Here is a 17,500-nt window from a genome sequence, read left to right as displayed (position 1 = left end):
GTGTGACGATGATGAAGATGAAGATGATGTACCTGTGATCACCACCACAAACACGCATCTGCGCTCTTTAGCTGCCGCGATGGCCGCCGGGATAGAGCCCTCGAACCAGCGCATGATGAAGATGATGATGAAGAAGCTCTGCTGCTGCGCTTCCGAAAGACTCGACAACTCAGCTGAGAAGCTGCGCGCGGAACACGGAAGCAGTTCGAGCGATGCGAGGGACTCTGGGAAATGTAGTTTGATCATGAGGCGCATGGGCAGCATGAAAGCTATTATAAACGTATTCTCATATCAGTACAAAGCGAATAAACGTTATTATATGAAGTAAAAGATGGGCATAATTTAATGTAGCTTTGGTCAGGAACTCTTTATTCTTAATGTAATATATAAATCCCAAACCTAAAGGTTTTAAAATATTTTTATTACATAAAAGACAGCAATGTTATTTCACATCTTCACAGACGCAGCACATCACGGCGGTACGTCATTTCCCACAATGCACCTGGAGAGGAATAAACATAGAGCCAAGATGGCGGCGGACGGCGATGTGAGTTTGTTTCGATCTAAATGCGAATCATTTTTATCTGCATTCTCCTGTGTCATGTAAATACACACAGTTATATGACATGCGTGTGCTTTAATTACCGTGTGTTATGATTGACTGAGTCGCTGGTGTGTGTTTCAGCCCGAGTCTGAGGTGTTTGAGATCACTGACTTCACCACCGCGTCAGAATGGGAGAGGTACACACACACACACACACACACACACACACACACACACACACACACACACACACACACACACACACCCCTGATCACAGGCCCCTGCGGCTTCACCTCTGTCATGACTTATTAACGTGCAGTCTAACCCTTCACCAAATCAAGACGTGATGTATAATAACGTCAGAGTGTGTTAGTTCATCATAACATATGACTCGTTAGTTATTGTTAAATGATGTGGGTTTGTTTATGATCACACAGTAACTGTTATGTACAGCACAGACACACAGTGTTAAACAGAGCATCATCTTCATTCTCTTATTCACATGTGTTCATCTGTGTGTGAGGGAGTGGATTCATGTATTCATCGATTGACGTCTCTGTGGATTCATGTGTTCACCGGTTGACGTCTCTGTGGATTCATGTGTTCATCGGTTGACGTCTCTGTGGATTCATGTGTTCATCGGTTGACGTCTCTGTAGATTCATGTATTCATCGATTGACTTCTCTGTGGATTCATGTGTTCACCGGTTGACGTCTCTGGATTCATGTGTTCATCGGTTGATGTCTTTGTCTCTGTGGATTCATGTGTTCATCGGTTGACGTCTCTGTGGATTCATGTGTTCATCGGTTGATGTCTCTGTCTCTGTGGATTCATGTGCTCACCGGTTGATGTCTCTGTCTCTGTGGATTCATGTATTAATCGGTTGACGTCTCTGTGGATTCATGTGTTCATCGGTTGATGTCTTTGTCTCTGTGGATTCATGTGTTCATCGGTTGACGTCTCTGTCTCTGTGGATTCATGTATTCACTGGTTGACGTCTCTGTAGATTCATGTATTAATCGGTTGACGTCTCTGTGGATTCATGTGTTCATCGGTTGATGTCTCTGTCTCTGTGGATTCATGTGCTCACCGGTTGATGTCTCTGTGGGTTCATGTGTTCATTGGTTTATGTCTCTGTGGATTCATGTGCTCACCGGTTGATGTCTCTGTGGGTTCATGTGTTCATTGGTTTATGTCTCTGTAGATTCATCTCTCGGGTGGAAGAGGTGCTCAATGACTGGAAGCTGATTGGCTCTGGTGTTGGGAAACCCCTGGAGAAGGTCAGCCGTGAACTACATTACCCATGATTCCACTGATGACGTGTGACACGTTCGGTGTATTCACTGAACTAAAGTTAGAATGAAAGCACAATTAATCAAATGTCTAATCACGATTACAATTATGCATGCCACAATAACATAATTGTTCAAAGTGGCAATCAATCATTCAGATGTTCTTCTGCATGCTTAACATGTGTTTTTTACTTTCTACATGTTATCTTAAAGGTTTTCCCATTGTTTCAGTTTTAGTATAACATTATATTACCATTCATATTTTAATTTATTTGTGATTTAAAGAAGAAACCAATCTGATGTAGATTTGACATTTGATGCTGAATACTTCGGCATTTTCGAATGAAAAAAGCACTGAAAGTTCTTCAGTTAGAGTGTTTTCAGCTTGTTTATTTTCATATAAATATACAGCATGCAGTGTCATCAAACAATGTATAAACATCAGTCAGTATAAAGTGTGATGATCGTAATTAATAATCACAATTACAGTTTCAAGGGAATAATCGATAATTAAGATTTTTGTCATAATCGAGCAGCCCAAAAATGAAAGCAAAAAAAATATATAAAAGTTAAAAGTAATTCCAAATTTAAAATAGTTTTTATTGATATTTTTAATTGGGAATTATTTTAAACTTTTATATTTTTTTATTTCATTTTAACTTTTTTCAGTTTTTTTTTTGTTTTCATTGAGTTTCATTTGTAATAATATTTTGTTTTTATTATATTATTAATAAATATTACTATTAGAGTTGTTTTAAGTTATTACGGTTTTCTTTCAGAGTTAGGTTGTAGTTATTTTCAGTTAGTAAGTTTTCACAGACAGGATTAGGTCATAGTTTAATCAGGACATTTAAGTAATTTTTCATGAACGTGGTTAGAGCACACATCTGTGGTGTGCATCAGAGACAGAAGGCACTGATGTGTGTTCAGATCAGTCAGTGCACGTTTATTTCAGCTGAAACAGCTCAGACTTAGATTTCAGTCTGGGACTAGGTTTAGGCCTGGTCTGCGAGACGAGGGGTTAGTGCTTCAACTTAAACTTCAGTATTTGTAGTTTTTCATCTTATATTTAATTTGATCTGTATCTGATTGATGAATCCTCTTAATTAAGGGTGATAATATCCCTGTTGTGTTGGTGCTCTCAGGGAGAACTCACCAGCGGCTTGTGGGAGGAACACACGCAGGAGATCAACTTCGCTGACTTCAGGTTCATCATCACACACCACTGTCTGAAGCAGGAGTCCGCTGAGAGCCAGAGCAGGGACGAGCATGAGGAAGGTGCGTGTGACCTCTGACCTGCTCGGCTGACCTTTGACCTCTTCTGCGTGTGCTTGAGCGGTGTCTTTGCTTTCAGATGCGTATCCGCTGGCCATGCAGGACCTGCTGTGCATGAACAACGACTTCCCCCCGCGAGCTCACTGCCTCGTCAGATGGTGAGAACAGCACGAGCGTTTAGGGCTGGGAAGAACATCCAGAAATGATTCTGAGATAATGTGATTGAGAGGATCAAATGTGATGCTGTGAGGTGTGTTTGCTCTAGTGTTGCTCAGACAGACGATGCAGTGTTAAATCAAGATGCAGTAAATACACTATTTAGTCAGTTCGGTCAAAACTGTTGAAACTGGGCCCCAGATCTTAAAATGAAACGTAATAAAGTAGAGTAATGGAGGTGTGCGTGTTCTGCCGCAGTTCGGTGTGCGTGAGTTCCTGGTGATTTCTCCAGGAGCGAACTGTGAAGCTGTGGTCAGCGAGTCCAAGTGTAACCTGCTGCTGAGCTCCGTGTCCATCGCTCTGGCCAACACGGGCTGGTGAGTGACCGTCACGCCTGTCACGTGTTCAGAGCGCACACACGCTTCTGAAGGATCATGGGACAATTACATTATAACAGATATTCACACAGAAACAGCTGCTTTACATTGCTGTAATATTTCACTGTTTTACTGTATTAGGCAGCCTTGTTGAGCAGAAGAGAGGAACTCTAAATCATTCCAGCAGTGTGTGTACAGTGCTATATACACTCCAGAGCAGAGCAGAGCAGAGTAATAAACTGGAAAACAGCAGGATTAATGTTGCACAATTCTTCCACTATCAAACAAATAAATATGATGCAGCTCTACAGAAGACAACAGAATCATTATTCAGTCAATTCAGTTCAGTGTTCACTGATTCTGTGAGTCCATGATTCCTCACATCATGTGTTTTCTTACTGCACTGAGTGATCAGACGCACCGTTTCTTCTGATAATGGGCTTAAACAGACAGTTCATTTAGAAGATATCGATATAATTATTGATTTGTAATAACACTCCTGAAAGCTGTGTGTTGTTAATCATGAGTGTCATATCAGAAAGCATCACGTCACGTCTGTTGCCACGGTCACGGGGGTATTATGGGATAGACGGGTGTTCATTCGTCTGTCAGCCTCTCTTTAATAGCTGTGAATGTGTACATTATTGACTCGTGAGCTGTAAAAAAATAAAAAAATGAGGCAACCTTTCGCACTCAACTAGCAGCCGACAACTTAAAGACTTTAGTTCATCTAATGAATAAAAGTCAGTCTGTTGAGTTTTAAAATATCTGTTAGATTTTAAGCATTTAGCAATTCTAATCTTTTTAAAGAATCCTCTTTCTTTTAGATTTGTTTATTTTCAAAGCTCACTACATAATATGGGTAGTATTAATCTGTTTAAACCGAAGGCACACTTCACTGCTGAGAGACGAGTGTATGAAGTCCAGAGGTTGCAGTGAGATGCTCATGACTCTGAGGCGTGCTGAGGATCGACAGATGTTACTCTGATCCACATCCTGAGAGTGAACTGACAGCAGCAGCATAGAGTAAAACAATGAAAATATTTTAATGATAACATACAATGTTTTCAAGCTGCAATGCATTCTGGGATCTTGTGCAGTATTGCTCCATGTAAAGTTATTAGTTCAGATGACTCAGTTTGAAAAGTTGGGGTTTTCAATTTGGATGGCTTTGTTTGAAAAGTACTAAACACTTTTTTTTGTTATTAGTTCAGATGACTCAGTTTGAAAAGTTGGGCTTTTTACAGTGTGTGAAGCGTTAGTTACTCTGGAGAATCGCTGCGGTCGATGGATGCTGTAATTATTCATACTCTGATATGAGTTATGGGTATTGAGAGATGCTCTGTGTGATCAGATGAAAACTAGGACTTGAGATTTCTTTGTAGAAGCTGTGTGCTGTGGCTTCAGTGCACTGGGTGGCGCTGTTGAGCTGTGTGTGTGTTTCTGTAGACTTGTGTGTGTTGAATCTCTCTGCTCTGTGTGTGTGTGTGTGTGTTGTGTGGTTTGGGTTCAGTGCACTGGGTGGCGCTCTGTCTGTCTGTCTGTCTTTGTTAAATCTCTCCCTGCTCTGTGTGTGTGTGTTTCTGCACACTAGAGTGTGTGTGTGTGTGTTGAATCTCTCTCTGCTCTGTGTGTGCATGTTTTTGCACACTAGTGTGTGTGTGTGTGTGGCGCTGTTGAGCTGTGTGTGTGTGTTTCTGTAGAGGCGCTGTTGAGCTGTGTTGTTGTGTGTGTGTGTGAGTTGAATCTCTCTCTCTCTCGCTCTTTGCTCTGTGTGTGAGTGTGTGTTTCTGTGTGTGTGTGTTTGTGTGTGTGTGCCTCTGTTGAGTCTCTCTCTCTCTCTCTCTCTCTCTGTGTGTGTTCAGTCAGGTGCCGCTGCTGGTGCAGATCCAGCAGAAGTGGAGGAAGGTGTATGCGGGTGAGTGTAACGAGATGGTGCACCTGCGTAAAGCTCCTGGTCAGTACACACACCTGTCGGGCCTGCTGGACGTCTTCAAGAACAAGATTGTGAGTCGCTGCTCGCTGTCCGTCTCAAAGAGAACATGCGGCTCGTTTGCAGTGTTGGGCAGGAACTCGATGCAGTAATAATATTACTTTTGCAGTAACTAGTAGTGTAACTAATTACTAATAAGGTTTCAGTTATAATATTACAGTTACTATCCATAAAACAGCTTGTGACTTAATTACTTTTGATGCCTCAACCTCTGATTTAAAGTCCAACAATACAATAATTCCTAGATTTTTATTTATAATTGTATTATTCATAAACTCATGAACACATGAAGTCACCAGTGCAGCAGGCAAGCTTGGAATATGAAAAGCTTACATTCACGGGATGGGGATACTGCTATTACATTGATTTTGTCAGCAGAATAGATGATCTGAACACTGATGTGTAAGTCGTGGCATTACTTTATTCTGGCATTACATGGCTTGCCCAACTAAATCCTTCTGATCCTAATCAAAAATGTATAAAATCTTTTTAGAGAATGAAACATTTTCTTAACAATTTATATGATTTATTTTGATAAAACACATCATGGAATATAATCTTATACCTTTCTATCAAAGTTATCTGACATTATCAAGATGAATTTCTTCTGACACAGTTTAACTCTTGAGTTCTTCTCATATTTTATTACCATTTCTAAACTAAAATGAATAAACTGTGATGTAATGTGGGAAATGTTGAAGGTGTCTGAATAAACTTTCATTTACTTACTAATTAAGGGTGTACTCACACTAGGTGTTTTGAACCATGCCACACTAGGTTAGTTTAGCCGAATAAATGGTGGTGTTTTATTAATATTTTTTTTATTTATTAATAAGGGCTCGGGCGCGGTACGCATGCACTGTGAGCACTAATCGTGATGGAGCACGGAACAGATACTATTTTGTGTGCGAATTTTTTTTTTTTTTTTTTTCACCATTATGGCCCCAAACATATTATATTACTATTACTACACTACACTTTTCAATACATTTATTTCAAGTATATTTAGGTTTCTAATGGCTCTGGTTCTTACCTTATTGATAAAACTACAAAATGTAGTTTGCAATTAGTAAAGGTTGAAATTTTTTTATTTACCTCAGCTGTCTCGATGATAATAATTTTCCTGTATATATGATTGTAATTTTATGTGTGTCTTTGATTATAAATCAATTATTATTAATTATTTGGCAGAATATTAGCGAAAGTGCTGTTCTCTGTTATCTCATACATGGACCGTATATTTTATTTCATGTGTGAGTTAAGGGTGGTGTAGGAGTGGGGATAATCGTGCTCAGTTCAAGGCAACCGTGCCTAGTGTGAGTACACCCTAAAACTCAAAAGCATTTACAGCTTTATTTGATATTGAATAACTGCAATAATTTATCACAGAAAGATGCATTTGGGAAGTTGTTGTTCATTTTTCCTGGTGAAATGTATAATAATAAGTGCATAATGTGTGTGTGTTGTGTTGTGTTGACAGGGCTGCCCTCTGACACCGCTGCCGCCCATCAGCATCTCCATCCGCTTCACGTTCGTCCTGCAGGATGGTCAGCAGTGCTCGTGGCCACAACAGCCTCCAGGTGCGTCTGACCTCAATCTGATTCTCAGCCTCGGTCCATCCCTCACCTGAGCCTCGGTCCATCCATCACACGATCCTCTGTCCCTCCCTCACCTGAGCCTCGATCCATCCCTCACCTGAGCCTCGGTCCATCACTCACACGATCCTCTGTCCCTCCCTCACCTGAGCCTCGGTCCATCCCTCACCTGAGCCTCGATCCATCCCTCACCTGAGCCTCTGTCCCTCACCTGAGCCTCGTTCCATCCCTCACCTGAGCCTCGTTCCATCCCTCACCTGAGCCTCGGTCCATCACTCACCTGAGCCTCGGTCCATCCCTCACCTGATCCTCGGTCCATCCCTCACCTGAGCCTCGGTCCATCCCTCACCTGAGCCTCGATGTCCCTCATCTGAGCCTCAGTCCATCACTCACCTGATCCTTGTTCCATCACTCTCCTGAGTCTGGGTCCATCACTCACCTCCCTCATCTTCCCCCACTCACCTGAGCCTAGGTCCCCCACTCACCTGAGCCTAGGTCCCCCACTCACCTGAGCCTCGTTCCATCCCTCACCTGAGCCTCGGTCCATCCCTCACCTGAGCCTCGGTCCATCCCTCACCTGAGCCTCGGTCCATCACTCACCTGAGCCTAGGTCCATCACTCACCTGAACCTCGGTCCATCACCCACCTGAGCCTCGGTCCATCACTCACCTGAGCCTCGGTCCATCACTCTTCTGAGCCTCGGTCCCTCATCTGAGCCTCAGTCCATCACTCACCAGAGCCTCGGTCCATCACTCACCTGAGCCTCGGTCCATCACTCACCTGAGCCTCGGTCCATCACTCACCTGAGCCTAGGTCCCCCACTCACCTGAGCCTAGGTCCCCCACTCACCTGAGCCTCGTTCCATCCCTCACCTGAGCCTCGTTCCATCCCTCACCTGAGCCTCGTTCCATCCCTCACCTGAGATCCTCAGTCCATCACTCACACGATCCTCGGTCCATCAATCACACGATTCGTTCCATCCCTCACCTGATCCTCGGTCCATCCCTCACCTGATCCTCGTTCCATCACTCACCTGATCCTCGTTCCATCACTCACCTGATCCTCGTTCCATCCCTCACCTGAGCCTCGGTCCATCCCTCACCTGATCCTCGGTCCCCCACTCACCTGAGCCTAGGTCCCCCACTCACCTGAGCCTAGGTCCCCCACTCACCTGAGCCTAGGTCCCCCACTCACCTGAGCCTAGGTCCCCCACTCACCTGAGCCTCGTTCCATCCCTCACCTGAGCCTCGGTCCCTCACTCACCCGAGCCTTCACTCACCTGAGCCTCGGTTGAGCCTTGGTCCATTACTCACCTGAGCCTCGGTCCCTCCCTCACCTGAGCCTCGGTCCATCCCTCACCTGAGCCTTGGTCTGAGAGCATCAGCTCATTCACATTGCTTCTGAGGCTCTTCACCACCTTATAAACAGGGCGGGGTGGCGTGAGCTCGCTCTTCTCAGGGCAAAGAGGTCCTCTGCCCCACTGTTTTTTCCCTCACAGGTTCCTGGGAGGGCGCAAGGGGCGGAGTCGCTTTCTGAAGGAAAGCTAACCGCGACGGCAGAGAGGAGAGACTCATATCCTTGAGGACATTCTGTCTCTTTGAGTGCATCTTCCGTGTGGGATCTCCCCAGCCATAGGATGCACTCATTGTGACCATTTGCTCTTTTAAAAGCTCTTTTAGTAATTCGCCGGATGACGGCAGGGGATCCAGAAGACCGGCTCTGCTGCGGGCAAACGGCGAGATCAGACAAGCAGAGAGGGGATCTTCTGCATGGGATCTCCCCAGCCATAGGATGCACTCACTGTGACAGTTTCATCATCTTCGCTGAAGGAGAAGATATCTGAGGATTCTATGCCCGCTTATATAGCCAGATGGTCCCACCCATTCTGGCGGGTTTCATCGCCATAGGCTCATGCAGCTCTGCTGCCTAGCCATTGGTTAGTTTTTAACTCACTGCACGGACCAATGGCTGCGTTATTGAAAAAGGCTTCAGTCATCGAAAAAAAATTATTTTTCCTCTTAGGGTCTTAGCAGACGCAGTACGAGTGAAGTATCGATAGGGAACTTGATTCTCTTTTGAATGAAGTTGATTTTGCCAGATATTTGTTTTTTATTTTAAGCACAAACTCACTTGATTTTGATAAATTTCTCATAAAACAAGATGCCTTTTCTTCTGTCATTTTAAGAATCTTTAGCTGTTTGTGCTGGAGAATGAGAAAAATTCAGAGTAAAAACAGCACTTTTTGCAGGGACAGTAAAATATCTCCATATTCGAGTAAATGGGGAGCAGAGCTATGCAAACCTTAAGCTTTTTTTTTTTGTTTGTTTGTTTTTGGTAAAATGAATTAAGTAATTTTGGAAGTTTTTGAAAAGATCTTTTGGAAGTTGTATTTTAAAAGTTCAACTCATCGTATTCTCTTTAGACATGTAAGGCACTCAGACTTAGACATTAGAGATCATGAATATATTGTTTCCTCCAGTTTATTTTCTTCGCCTGGTCTTAAAAAGGTCTCAAATTCTCAGCCTGCAGAAACACTGTCAGTGGTCCAAATGAATGAAATGTGACCCTGCTGCACAGAAGCAGTCATCAGTAGCACAGGTATATTTGTAGCAATAGACAACAATACATTGTATGGGTCAAATTATCAACTTTTCTTTTATGCCAAAAATCTTTAGGATATTAAGATCATGTTCCATGAAGATATTTTGTAAATTTAATGTAAATATGTAAATATATCAAAATATTCATTTTTGTTTAGTAATATGCATTGCTAAGAACTTCAGTTTGGCAGTTTTAAAGACCTTTTTTTTTTTTGTACCCTGAGATTCCAGAATTTCAAATAGTTGTATCTCAGCTATGTCCTAACAAACCATATATCAATGGAAAAATTATTTATTCAGCTTTCAGATGATGTAGAAATCTTAATTTAGAAAAATTGACCCTTATGACTGGTTTTGTGCTCCCGGGTCCCAAATTTGTTTCAGCATCACTGTGATGGCTGTTTCCGGTTTCCTGTTTATGTCCTGCCGTTCATCGCATTATTACTGTGGTTCTGTGGTGATCTGGCTGCGAGTGGGAAAGTTTATTTGATACACTAGCGAATCTCTCTGTTACCATGGATCCGTGTGTGCAGATCAGAATATCTCCGTCAATATCTCGCTCCTCAGCACATTCGCTGCTCTGAGTGTTTACCTCTGTATTAAGAAGCTGTTGACACAGACAGATCATAATATTCCACGTATATCCTGAGTTGATTAACTTCTATATTACTTTGATCATGAATGAAAGTCAGAGTTAATATCACAGGAAGGCTGTGTGTTGTTTCAGACTTCGATGCGCTCCTTGCTGGAGAGGTGGGCGGCGTGGAGTTCGGAAAACTTCCCTTCGGAGCGTGTGAAGATCCCATCAGGTGAAGGTCACGCCGGCAATTAATCCTCAGAAATCACATTTACCTGAAATAAAATAAACTTTAACTCCATCTACTAAAATAACTCAAAATTAATAAAAACTGTATTGACATATACAAAAAACTAAAGCTACTAAATATGACACAAAAATGCACAACAAAATTAATAAACTTTATTTAAAATTAAAGTGAAACAAAATATAAAAATAAAATCTATTTCAGAATATTAACAAAAACTATAATAGGATCTTGATGCTAAAATAAGACCGCTTCACACTTTAAAGGGACAGTTCACCCCAAAACGAAAATGTGTTGTTCCAAACCCCTTATGAATTTTTTCTTTGATTATATAACTAACTTGAATATGTTTTGGTCAGCAGCTAAAAGAATAAAAATTGTGCCTGTGTCCAAATATATATGGACCTGAGTGTATAATATTTTAGCATTACAGTAAAGGTTAGGTTACAGTAGAGTAGATTACTGTGAGATTCTGCCATATAGAGACGTCTGCGGTCTGCTGTCCAGTAGGTGGCGCTGACATCACAATGACATCACTTCCTGTCTGAAGCGCTGTAGATGCACACTTTAATAACTCCTGACCGATCGTCTGACCTGAATTTAGATTCGATGAAAGCTGCAGTTTAAAGATCGTTTCTTACAGAAATCATTGGCTGGTTGCATAAACTGCTTAGACAATTCTTAAAAGTTAGTCAACAATTTTTTTCCTTCAAGACTGGTCTTAAATTTGTCAATTTAGTTACATAAAAAGGTAAACTGGTCTAGCCCTAATATGGAAGGTAAGACTGGTTACCACTTGGTCTTGAAATAGTTAAACTGGAGTGATTAAAGAGGCTCATTCAGCTCAGATGTTATAAACACAAACACACATGGATAATCTTCTCAAATCTTCATTTCTTGCAGACTGGTCAATAATGTGAATTATATCTCTCTGCGCTCTTTCAGCGAACTTCATCTGGCAACCACCTGGCCGAACCTGACGGAAGGAATCGTGGTGGATAACGATGTTTATTCGTAAGCTCACAGAACACACACACACCGCACTTTTGTGAAAGAGACATTTTGTGCTCCTCGGGTGATGAAAATAGAACGGCGCTCTAATGGCTTTTTTATAGGACTGAGTAATTCATGAATATGCATGAAGCACAAGCTCCATGTTGCGTCAGCTCCTGAGGAACCTGTCACCCTTCATGATTCTTCACAGCTCCGGAGAGGAGCGCGTCGCCGCATTATTTTACGCCTTTTAGTGTAGTGCTGCTTGCCAAGCCGTAGCGGCACATTAACACTCGCTGCTGTTTTCTGGCGTGTGAGCTTGTGCTGATCGTCAGCTCTTTCTTCTGAAGGAGAGCGAGAGCTTTTTGGAGTGATTTGAAGTGTTCTCGAGCAAACAGTGAACGGCTCTCACTCACACTGACGGGATTCAACAGCTTCACTGAAGCAGAAGTGACACTCTTCATTTAGCTTTTGGTTACACTGCAAAAAACAAACAAAACACTTAAGCCTTTATATTTATTGCGTTATAAACAAATTAATGCATCACCCTAGTAAAAAAAGGAATACATCGTTAATTTAAAACTAAGTATAATTCAAACCTATTAACATATTTAGTGACATATCGCTCGAGACTTACGGATATAAAAATTTAAATTAAACTTTATTTGGAGTACTGCTTGTGCACAGCGCATGTTTCTTAATATTAGTCCTGAAATGTGTTTCAGTGTCAGTATTGATGAGGATTGCACGATCTTTGAACTAGAGCCTGACTGATATGGGTTTTTTTGGGGGCTGATACAGATATTAGGGAGTAAAAAAGACTGATACCGATATATCGGCCGATATTCTTTATGTGTAGGCTATATTATAGGACAGTATAGTCAAAACACTTCCCATTCGTGTGTCCAAGCTTTTGACTGGTACTGTATATAGAATACAGTATATTTACTGCATCCAGTGTAGAAAACATCACCGATTATAATGGGTTCTATTCTACACCGGACGCGAGATATAGAACACAGTATATTTACTGCATCCAGTGTAGAAAACATCACCGATTATAATGGGTTCTATTAATGGAGCGCGCTCTGCTGGGCAAACTAAGTAATTCATCATCAGGCATTTAATCTGTTAAAATCTGTAAAAAAATGTTCCGCCGGACGCGAGCTGTTCCGCCAATACCGTTATATCGTATAGGGTATAAAATATATCGGTGGGACTCTACTTTGAATAATATCTGTCTCTAAATGCAAAATATTTAAAGTCTACCTGAAGTATACTCACAATAGTTGCACTTCAGCACGATCAAATATACTTCAGTATATCTTTAGCTGGACGTCAGCACTACTTCTGCACGATTAAAGTGCATTAAGCACAAAATTAGATGTTCCAATTTAGTACACTTATTTATTACTATAGATTTGAACTATACTTAGTATGAAATAAATGTATTTTAAATATATAACTTTTTTACTAGTGCATCATTTGTGAAGCAGTGCATTACTGTGTACATTATAATGCCTCTATGATGCAGTACACAAAGGGTTTGAGTAAAGTTTTACCATACTTTTCTTGTTTTTGTCTTGTTTTCTGTCACAGATAGCAAAATAACTCAAGATATTAGGTCTTGTTTTTTTGTCAGAATCAGAAAAACTTGATTCAAAGCGATTCTTTTTAAAACCTCATTGGCAGATATAACTAACTCACTTCATTTTGATGCATTTAAAACAAGACTTAGTATCTGATGTTATTTTGCTTCTCCATTAAATGTATCGTGATTTAAGGATGTTTAGATATTTGTGCTGGATAACAAGACATGTTTATGACGGCTCTCGGCACGTTCACGTTTGTTCAGACAGACACGCTTAAGGCTGGAGGATGTTTGTTTGACTCCAGCTCTGTGTCTGATTGTGGTTTTTCAGTGATCTGGATCCTCTTCAGGCTCCTCACTGGTCGGTTCGAGTGCGGAAAGCAGACAATCCCCAGTGTTTGCTGGGTAAGAGCAGACGCAAGCACAAACACAGCACTATGATTGAGAGCTGCATGAGTGTGATGATGTCTGGATCCTCAGGTGAGTTCCTCATGGAGTTCTTCAAGCTCTGCTGCCGCAAGGAAACCAGCGAAGAGATTCTGGGGAGGAGCGCAGTCGAGGAGGAAGGGAAAGGTCTGCTTTTAGACATTAATCAATCACAAATATCTAAAATGAACAGATGCACATCCAGATCTGTATGGACTAGAATCAAACTTCAAATCAACTCACGTTTGTTTCTGTAGCACTTTGTAAAACACAGATTGTTTCAAAGCAGCTTCAACTTTGCATCCCTGACTCTGTTATTGTCCTGTGTGTCTGCGTGAAGCTGCTCTGAATGGATCTGTGCTGTATAAAGCTGATGGTTGGTGTTGTTTGTGTAGAGAACAGTGACATCAGTCAAGCGCTGTCCAAGCTGACGGAGCCCGCAGCCGTCCCCATCCACAAGCTGTCCGTCTCCAGCATGGTGCACAGCGCCAGGAAACGCATCCGGAGAAACAGACGCGCCGAGGAGTCGCCGATCAACAACGACGTGCTCAACTCCATCCTGCTGGTGAGAGCATGCTGGGTGTTTACACAGGCCTCACTGCGAGGAGGAGAGGATGAGGATGATGGAGGAACACAATACTGTAGTGCATTACTTTTCAGAGTAGCTTTCTCCCACACTGCAGCTTCACAGTATTAAGCAGCAAAATAACAGAATCAATGATGCAGATGTCTGTATGTGCATAAGAAAGATATGGAGAGAAATATGAGGTCATCCTTGTTTTTAAAGCGCAGGTTTGTTTGGTCATGTAAAATCATCAGGTTGCAGGTTTGGATGTGTTTGTGTTTGTCCATCAGTATCTGTTCCCGGACGCAGCTCTGGATAAAGCAGACTCGAGCGAGGTCCGATCCACGCAGGAACCGGCCCGAGACTCGGAGGATTACGTGAGTCTCTGAATCAGACGCATCTCAGATGATTCAGATCCGGTGTTGGACCATGTCTGACGCTGTTCTCCTGTCAACAGCATCTCTATAATCAGCTGAAGTCTGCTCCGAGCGACAGTCTGACGTCCCGTCTGGCTCTGTGTGTCTGTGTGGTGAACTTCCATCACGGAGGAGTGCGTGCCGTGGCTCACCTGTGGCAGGAGTTTGTGCTGGAGATGCGTTACCGCTGGGAGAACAACTGCCTGATCTACGGGTGAGACACACACACACACACACACACACCTCAGCTCCTGCTGCCTCACCTGCTCGAGGTCGCTGGATTCTGATTGGCTCTCAGTGTTTTATTAAGGCCGGGATCGAGACGAATTAGATTTAGATTTACAAGCTTGCGATTCGATTCACATTTGATCTTGATTCAATTTGATTCGATATCAGTTCATTTGGATATATAGGCAATCAGGTGCACAAATCTAATAAAACTAATGCTGTGAACTACAATAAACTGATACATTACTATAATAAAGTGATTCGTAAGGCAGTTTTATAATACAACTTTATTATACAATAAAAATGTATTTAAATAACTTAATTCATGTCAGATTTATTCAAACGCACATAAAATATTGAAGAACAGGTTCAGTATAAATATAATGAATATGTGATATTCAGTGCATATGAAGAGTTTATATTTCAAAAATCATGTTTTTTTTTATTATGTCGTGATGTTTTTATTGTTAATTGGCTGTATTTTATATTTTTTACCTAATCAAAATAACCCAACTGCAGTTTGATTGAGATTAATTATAATGCACAATAAAAAAAACAGAGTTAGCTGTTTTTGCAAATGAGCTCTTCATATATTGGTCAGTTGCTCCTCTCTAGAGTTATTTTTTAGCTGACTATTGAGTTTATGGTCACTGAATACCTTTCCTAAGGTAAATGTGATGTTATTGGTGTGTTTGCATCCCTGATTGATCTGTTAGATGAATCATGATCATTTCAGGTCTGATGTTCATTCATGTTTATTTGCTGCTGTAACTAGTAGTAAAGTGACAGAGTCTGTCAGCGCTCAATAAAGAGCCACAAAACCACGTTTAGTGACAACAAGGGTGGAATTTCAAGGCTGAGACTGTTTCATATCAAAACTAACAACTTGTTTAATTGTTGTAGTAAATTATTTGATGGAGGTTGTTTGAATGTTATTTGATTGGATTGATTTTTCTGTTTAAGGATTGGTTTTGTTTTTTTTTTAAGAGTATAAAATAAAATCGAGAAATTGATATTTTCAACCCAGCCCTAGTTTTTATCATTCATCATCTGGAAGTGATATAATTTCTCTGTTGTTCTTGTTCTAGTCGCGCTGTGGACGGAGTGATTATTATGTTATTGTTATCATCTGAGTGATGTGTGTTTGTGCTGGATCTCCTCTGATTCGGTTAAGATTCGGACTGGTCTGTTGTGTTTTTGTTTTAGTTTAGTTTAGATGAGATGTGATTTTTTTTTTTTTTTATATTGAAGTTTCGTTTCTTGTCTGGTGTCTGATGACTAAATAACAGGCACATAAAAATCATCAAGTAAATATTGAATCTAGCATAAATATTGAGTGTATTTTCCAGTGTCTGTAATATATGTATGTTACAGTTTAATGACGCACCGTACTCCAAGATGTTTGAAAGATTTGTTTAATTGATCAGCTAAGCAGACGTGATTATTGATCAGTGGCAGTAAAGACTAGTCAGTGTGTCCGTCTGCGGTGCAGAGGCGTGGCGCAGGGCTCTGTGGTTCGAGTCTGCTCTCCTGCCGCTGTGCTGTAGTGTCTGTGTGACTGTGCACTGAACGGCTCTGTGCTGCTCTTGCAGGCTGGCCAGCGGCGCTCCGGATCTCAGGTGTTGTCTTCTTCATCAGAAACTGCAGGTGAAGCTCCTCCGCCGGGTCCTCGCTGCTCTGACAGACTCCTTCACACCATCACCTCTCGGGAGAAGTGCTCTTCCATCATGTGCTAATGTCACACACTGATTTTGTACTTCATATATTAAAAGTTATTCTTTAGTACTGTAGTGCATCGTTACCACTTGTAGTACACTTGCACTCACTAGGGTGTGAAGGATGGGTTCAAGTGTACTACAGGTGGTATCTAAATACATTATTTAAACAGAGATGGTATGTTAAAAGCACGGTTTAGTTCTTATTCACGCTGTCTTGGAATAGCACATGTTCTTAAGATTATCTAAAGAATAATTTTTAGTATATCAAGTACAAAATGAGTGCATGAGCACTTTGAGTACATTATGAATTCACATCACAGTTCAACAAAAATATTGTGCAGCACAACTGTGTTCAACATTGATAATAATCAGAAATGTTTCTTGAGCAGCAAATCATCATATTAGAATGATTTCTGAAGATCATGTGACACTGAAGACTGGAGTAATGATGCTGAAAATACAGCTGTGCATCACAGAAATACATTACACTTTAACAGATATTCACATAGAAAATGGATATTTTGAATCATAATAATATTTCACAATTTTTACTGTATTTGTGATCAAATAAATGCAGCCTTGATGAGCAGAAGAAGCATGTTTTAAAAGCATTCAGTATTAAATGTTTGTGGCTGTGCTCCGTCAGATGCTGAACTGCTGCATCGAGCGCAAGAGAGCGAGGGATGATGGGAGGAAGAGCGGCGCGTCAGACAGGAGCCGCCTGGGGCCCGAGAGCGCGGGGCCCGCCGAGGTTTCTCCGGGGAAGTCCTGGGACTCGTGGAGCGACAGCGAGGAGGAGTTCTTCGAGTGTCTGAGCGACACGGAGGAGATGAAGGACACGGAGAGCGAGAAAAAACCAGGCAGTAAGAGCAGAGCTGAAGGTCGTCTGCAGCCACACGGCAAACTG

The 17,500-nt window shown here is 41.6% G+C and overlaps 2 protein-coding genes across 3 annotated transcripts in view; one reads left to right on the top strand and one right to left on the bottom strand.

Moving 5' to 3' along the window:
- LOC109105702 (UBX domain-containing protein 4) overlaps positions 1-200 on the bottom strand; it is a 17,935-nt gene extending 17,735 nt beyond the window's left edge. Inside the window, exon 1 of the mRNA XM_042755183.1 lies at positions 33-200. Coding sequence (XP_042611117.1) covers positions 33-114 — 82 coding nt within the window. The 5' untranslated portion in view covers positions 115-200. The remainder of the gene's footprint in view (positions 1-32) is intronic.
- Positions 201-404: 204 nt separating this feature from the next.
- Positions 405-17,500, top strand: part of LOC109063066 (RAB3 GTPase activating protein subunit 1) — a 32,689-nt gene continuing 15,593 nt past the window's right edge. Inside the window, exons 1-17 of one of the 2 annotated variants that reach the window (XM_042755181.1) lie at positions 405-547; positions 686-741; positions 1,749-1,824; positions 2,982-3,114; positions 3,191-3,269; positions 3,525-3,644; positions 5,510-5,651; positions 7,118-7,217; positions 10,560-10,641; positions 11,602-11,670; positions 13,572-13,645; positions 13,721-13,813; positions 14,062-14,231; positions 14,522-14,608; positions 14,689-14,861; positions 16,468-16,522; positions 17,240-17,500. The exon at positions 17,240-17,500 is cut by the window's right edge and continues 45 nt beyond it. In XM_042755181.1, coding sequence (XP_042611115.1) covers positions 440-547; positions 686-741; positions 1,749-1,824; positions 2,982-3,114; positions 3,191-3,269; positions 3,525-3,644; positions 5,510-5,651; positions 7,118-7,217; positions 10,560-10,641; positions 11,602-11,670; positions 13,572-13,645; positions 13,721-13,813; positions 14,062-14,231; positions 14,522-14,608; positions 14,689-14,861; positions 16,468-16,522; positions 17,240-17,500 — 1,878 coding nt within the window. In that variant the 5' untranslated portion in view covers positions 405-439. The remainder of the gene's footprint in view (positions 548-685; positions 742-1,748; positions 1,825-2,981; positions 3,115-3,190; positions 3,270-3,524; positions 3,645-5,509; positions 5,652-7,117; positions 7,218-10,559; positions 10,642-11,601; positions 11,671-13,571; positions 13,646-13,720; positions 13,814-14,061; positions 14,232-14,521; positions 14,609-14,688; positions 14,862-16,467; positions 16,523-17,239) is intronic. The other variant, XM_042755182.1, reaches the window with a different exon arrangement.

Source organism: Cyprinus carpio, unplaced genomic scaffold (genome assembly GCF_018340385.1).
Source record: "Cyprinus carpio isolate SPL01 unplaced genomic scaffold, ASM1834038v1 S000006646, whole genome shotgun sequence".
NCBI classification, from domain to species: Eukaryota; Metazoa; Chordata; class Actinopteri; order Cypriniformes; family Cyprinidae; genus Cyprinus; species Cyprinus carpio.
This window is presented reverse-complemented; position numbering and strand designations above follow the sequence as displayed.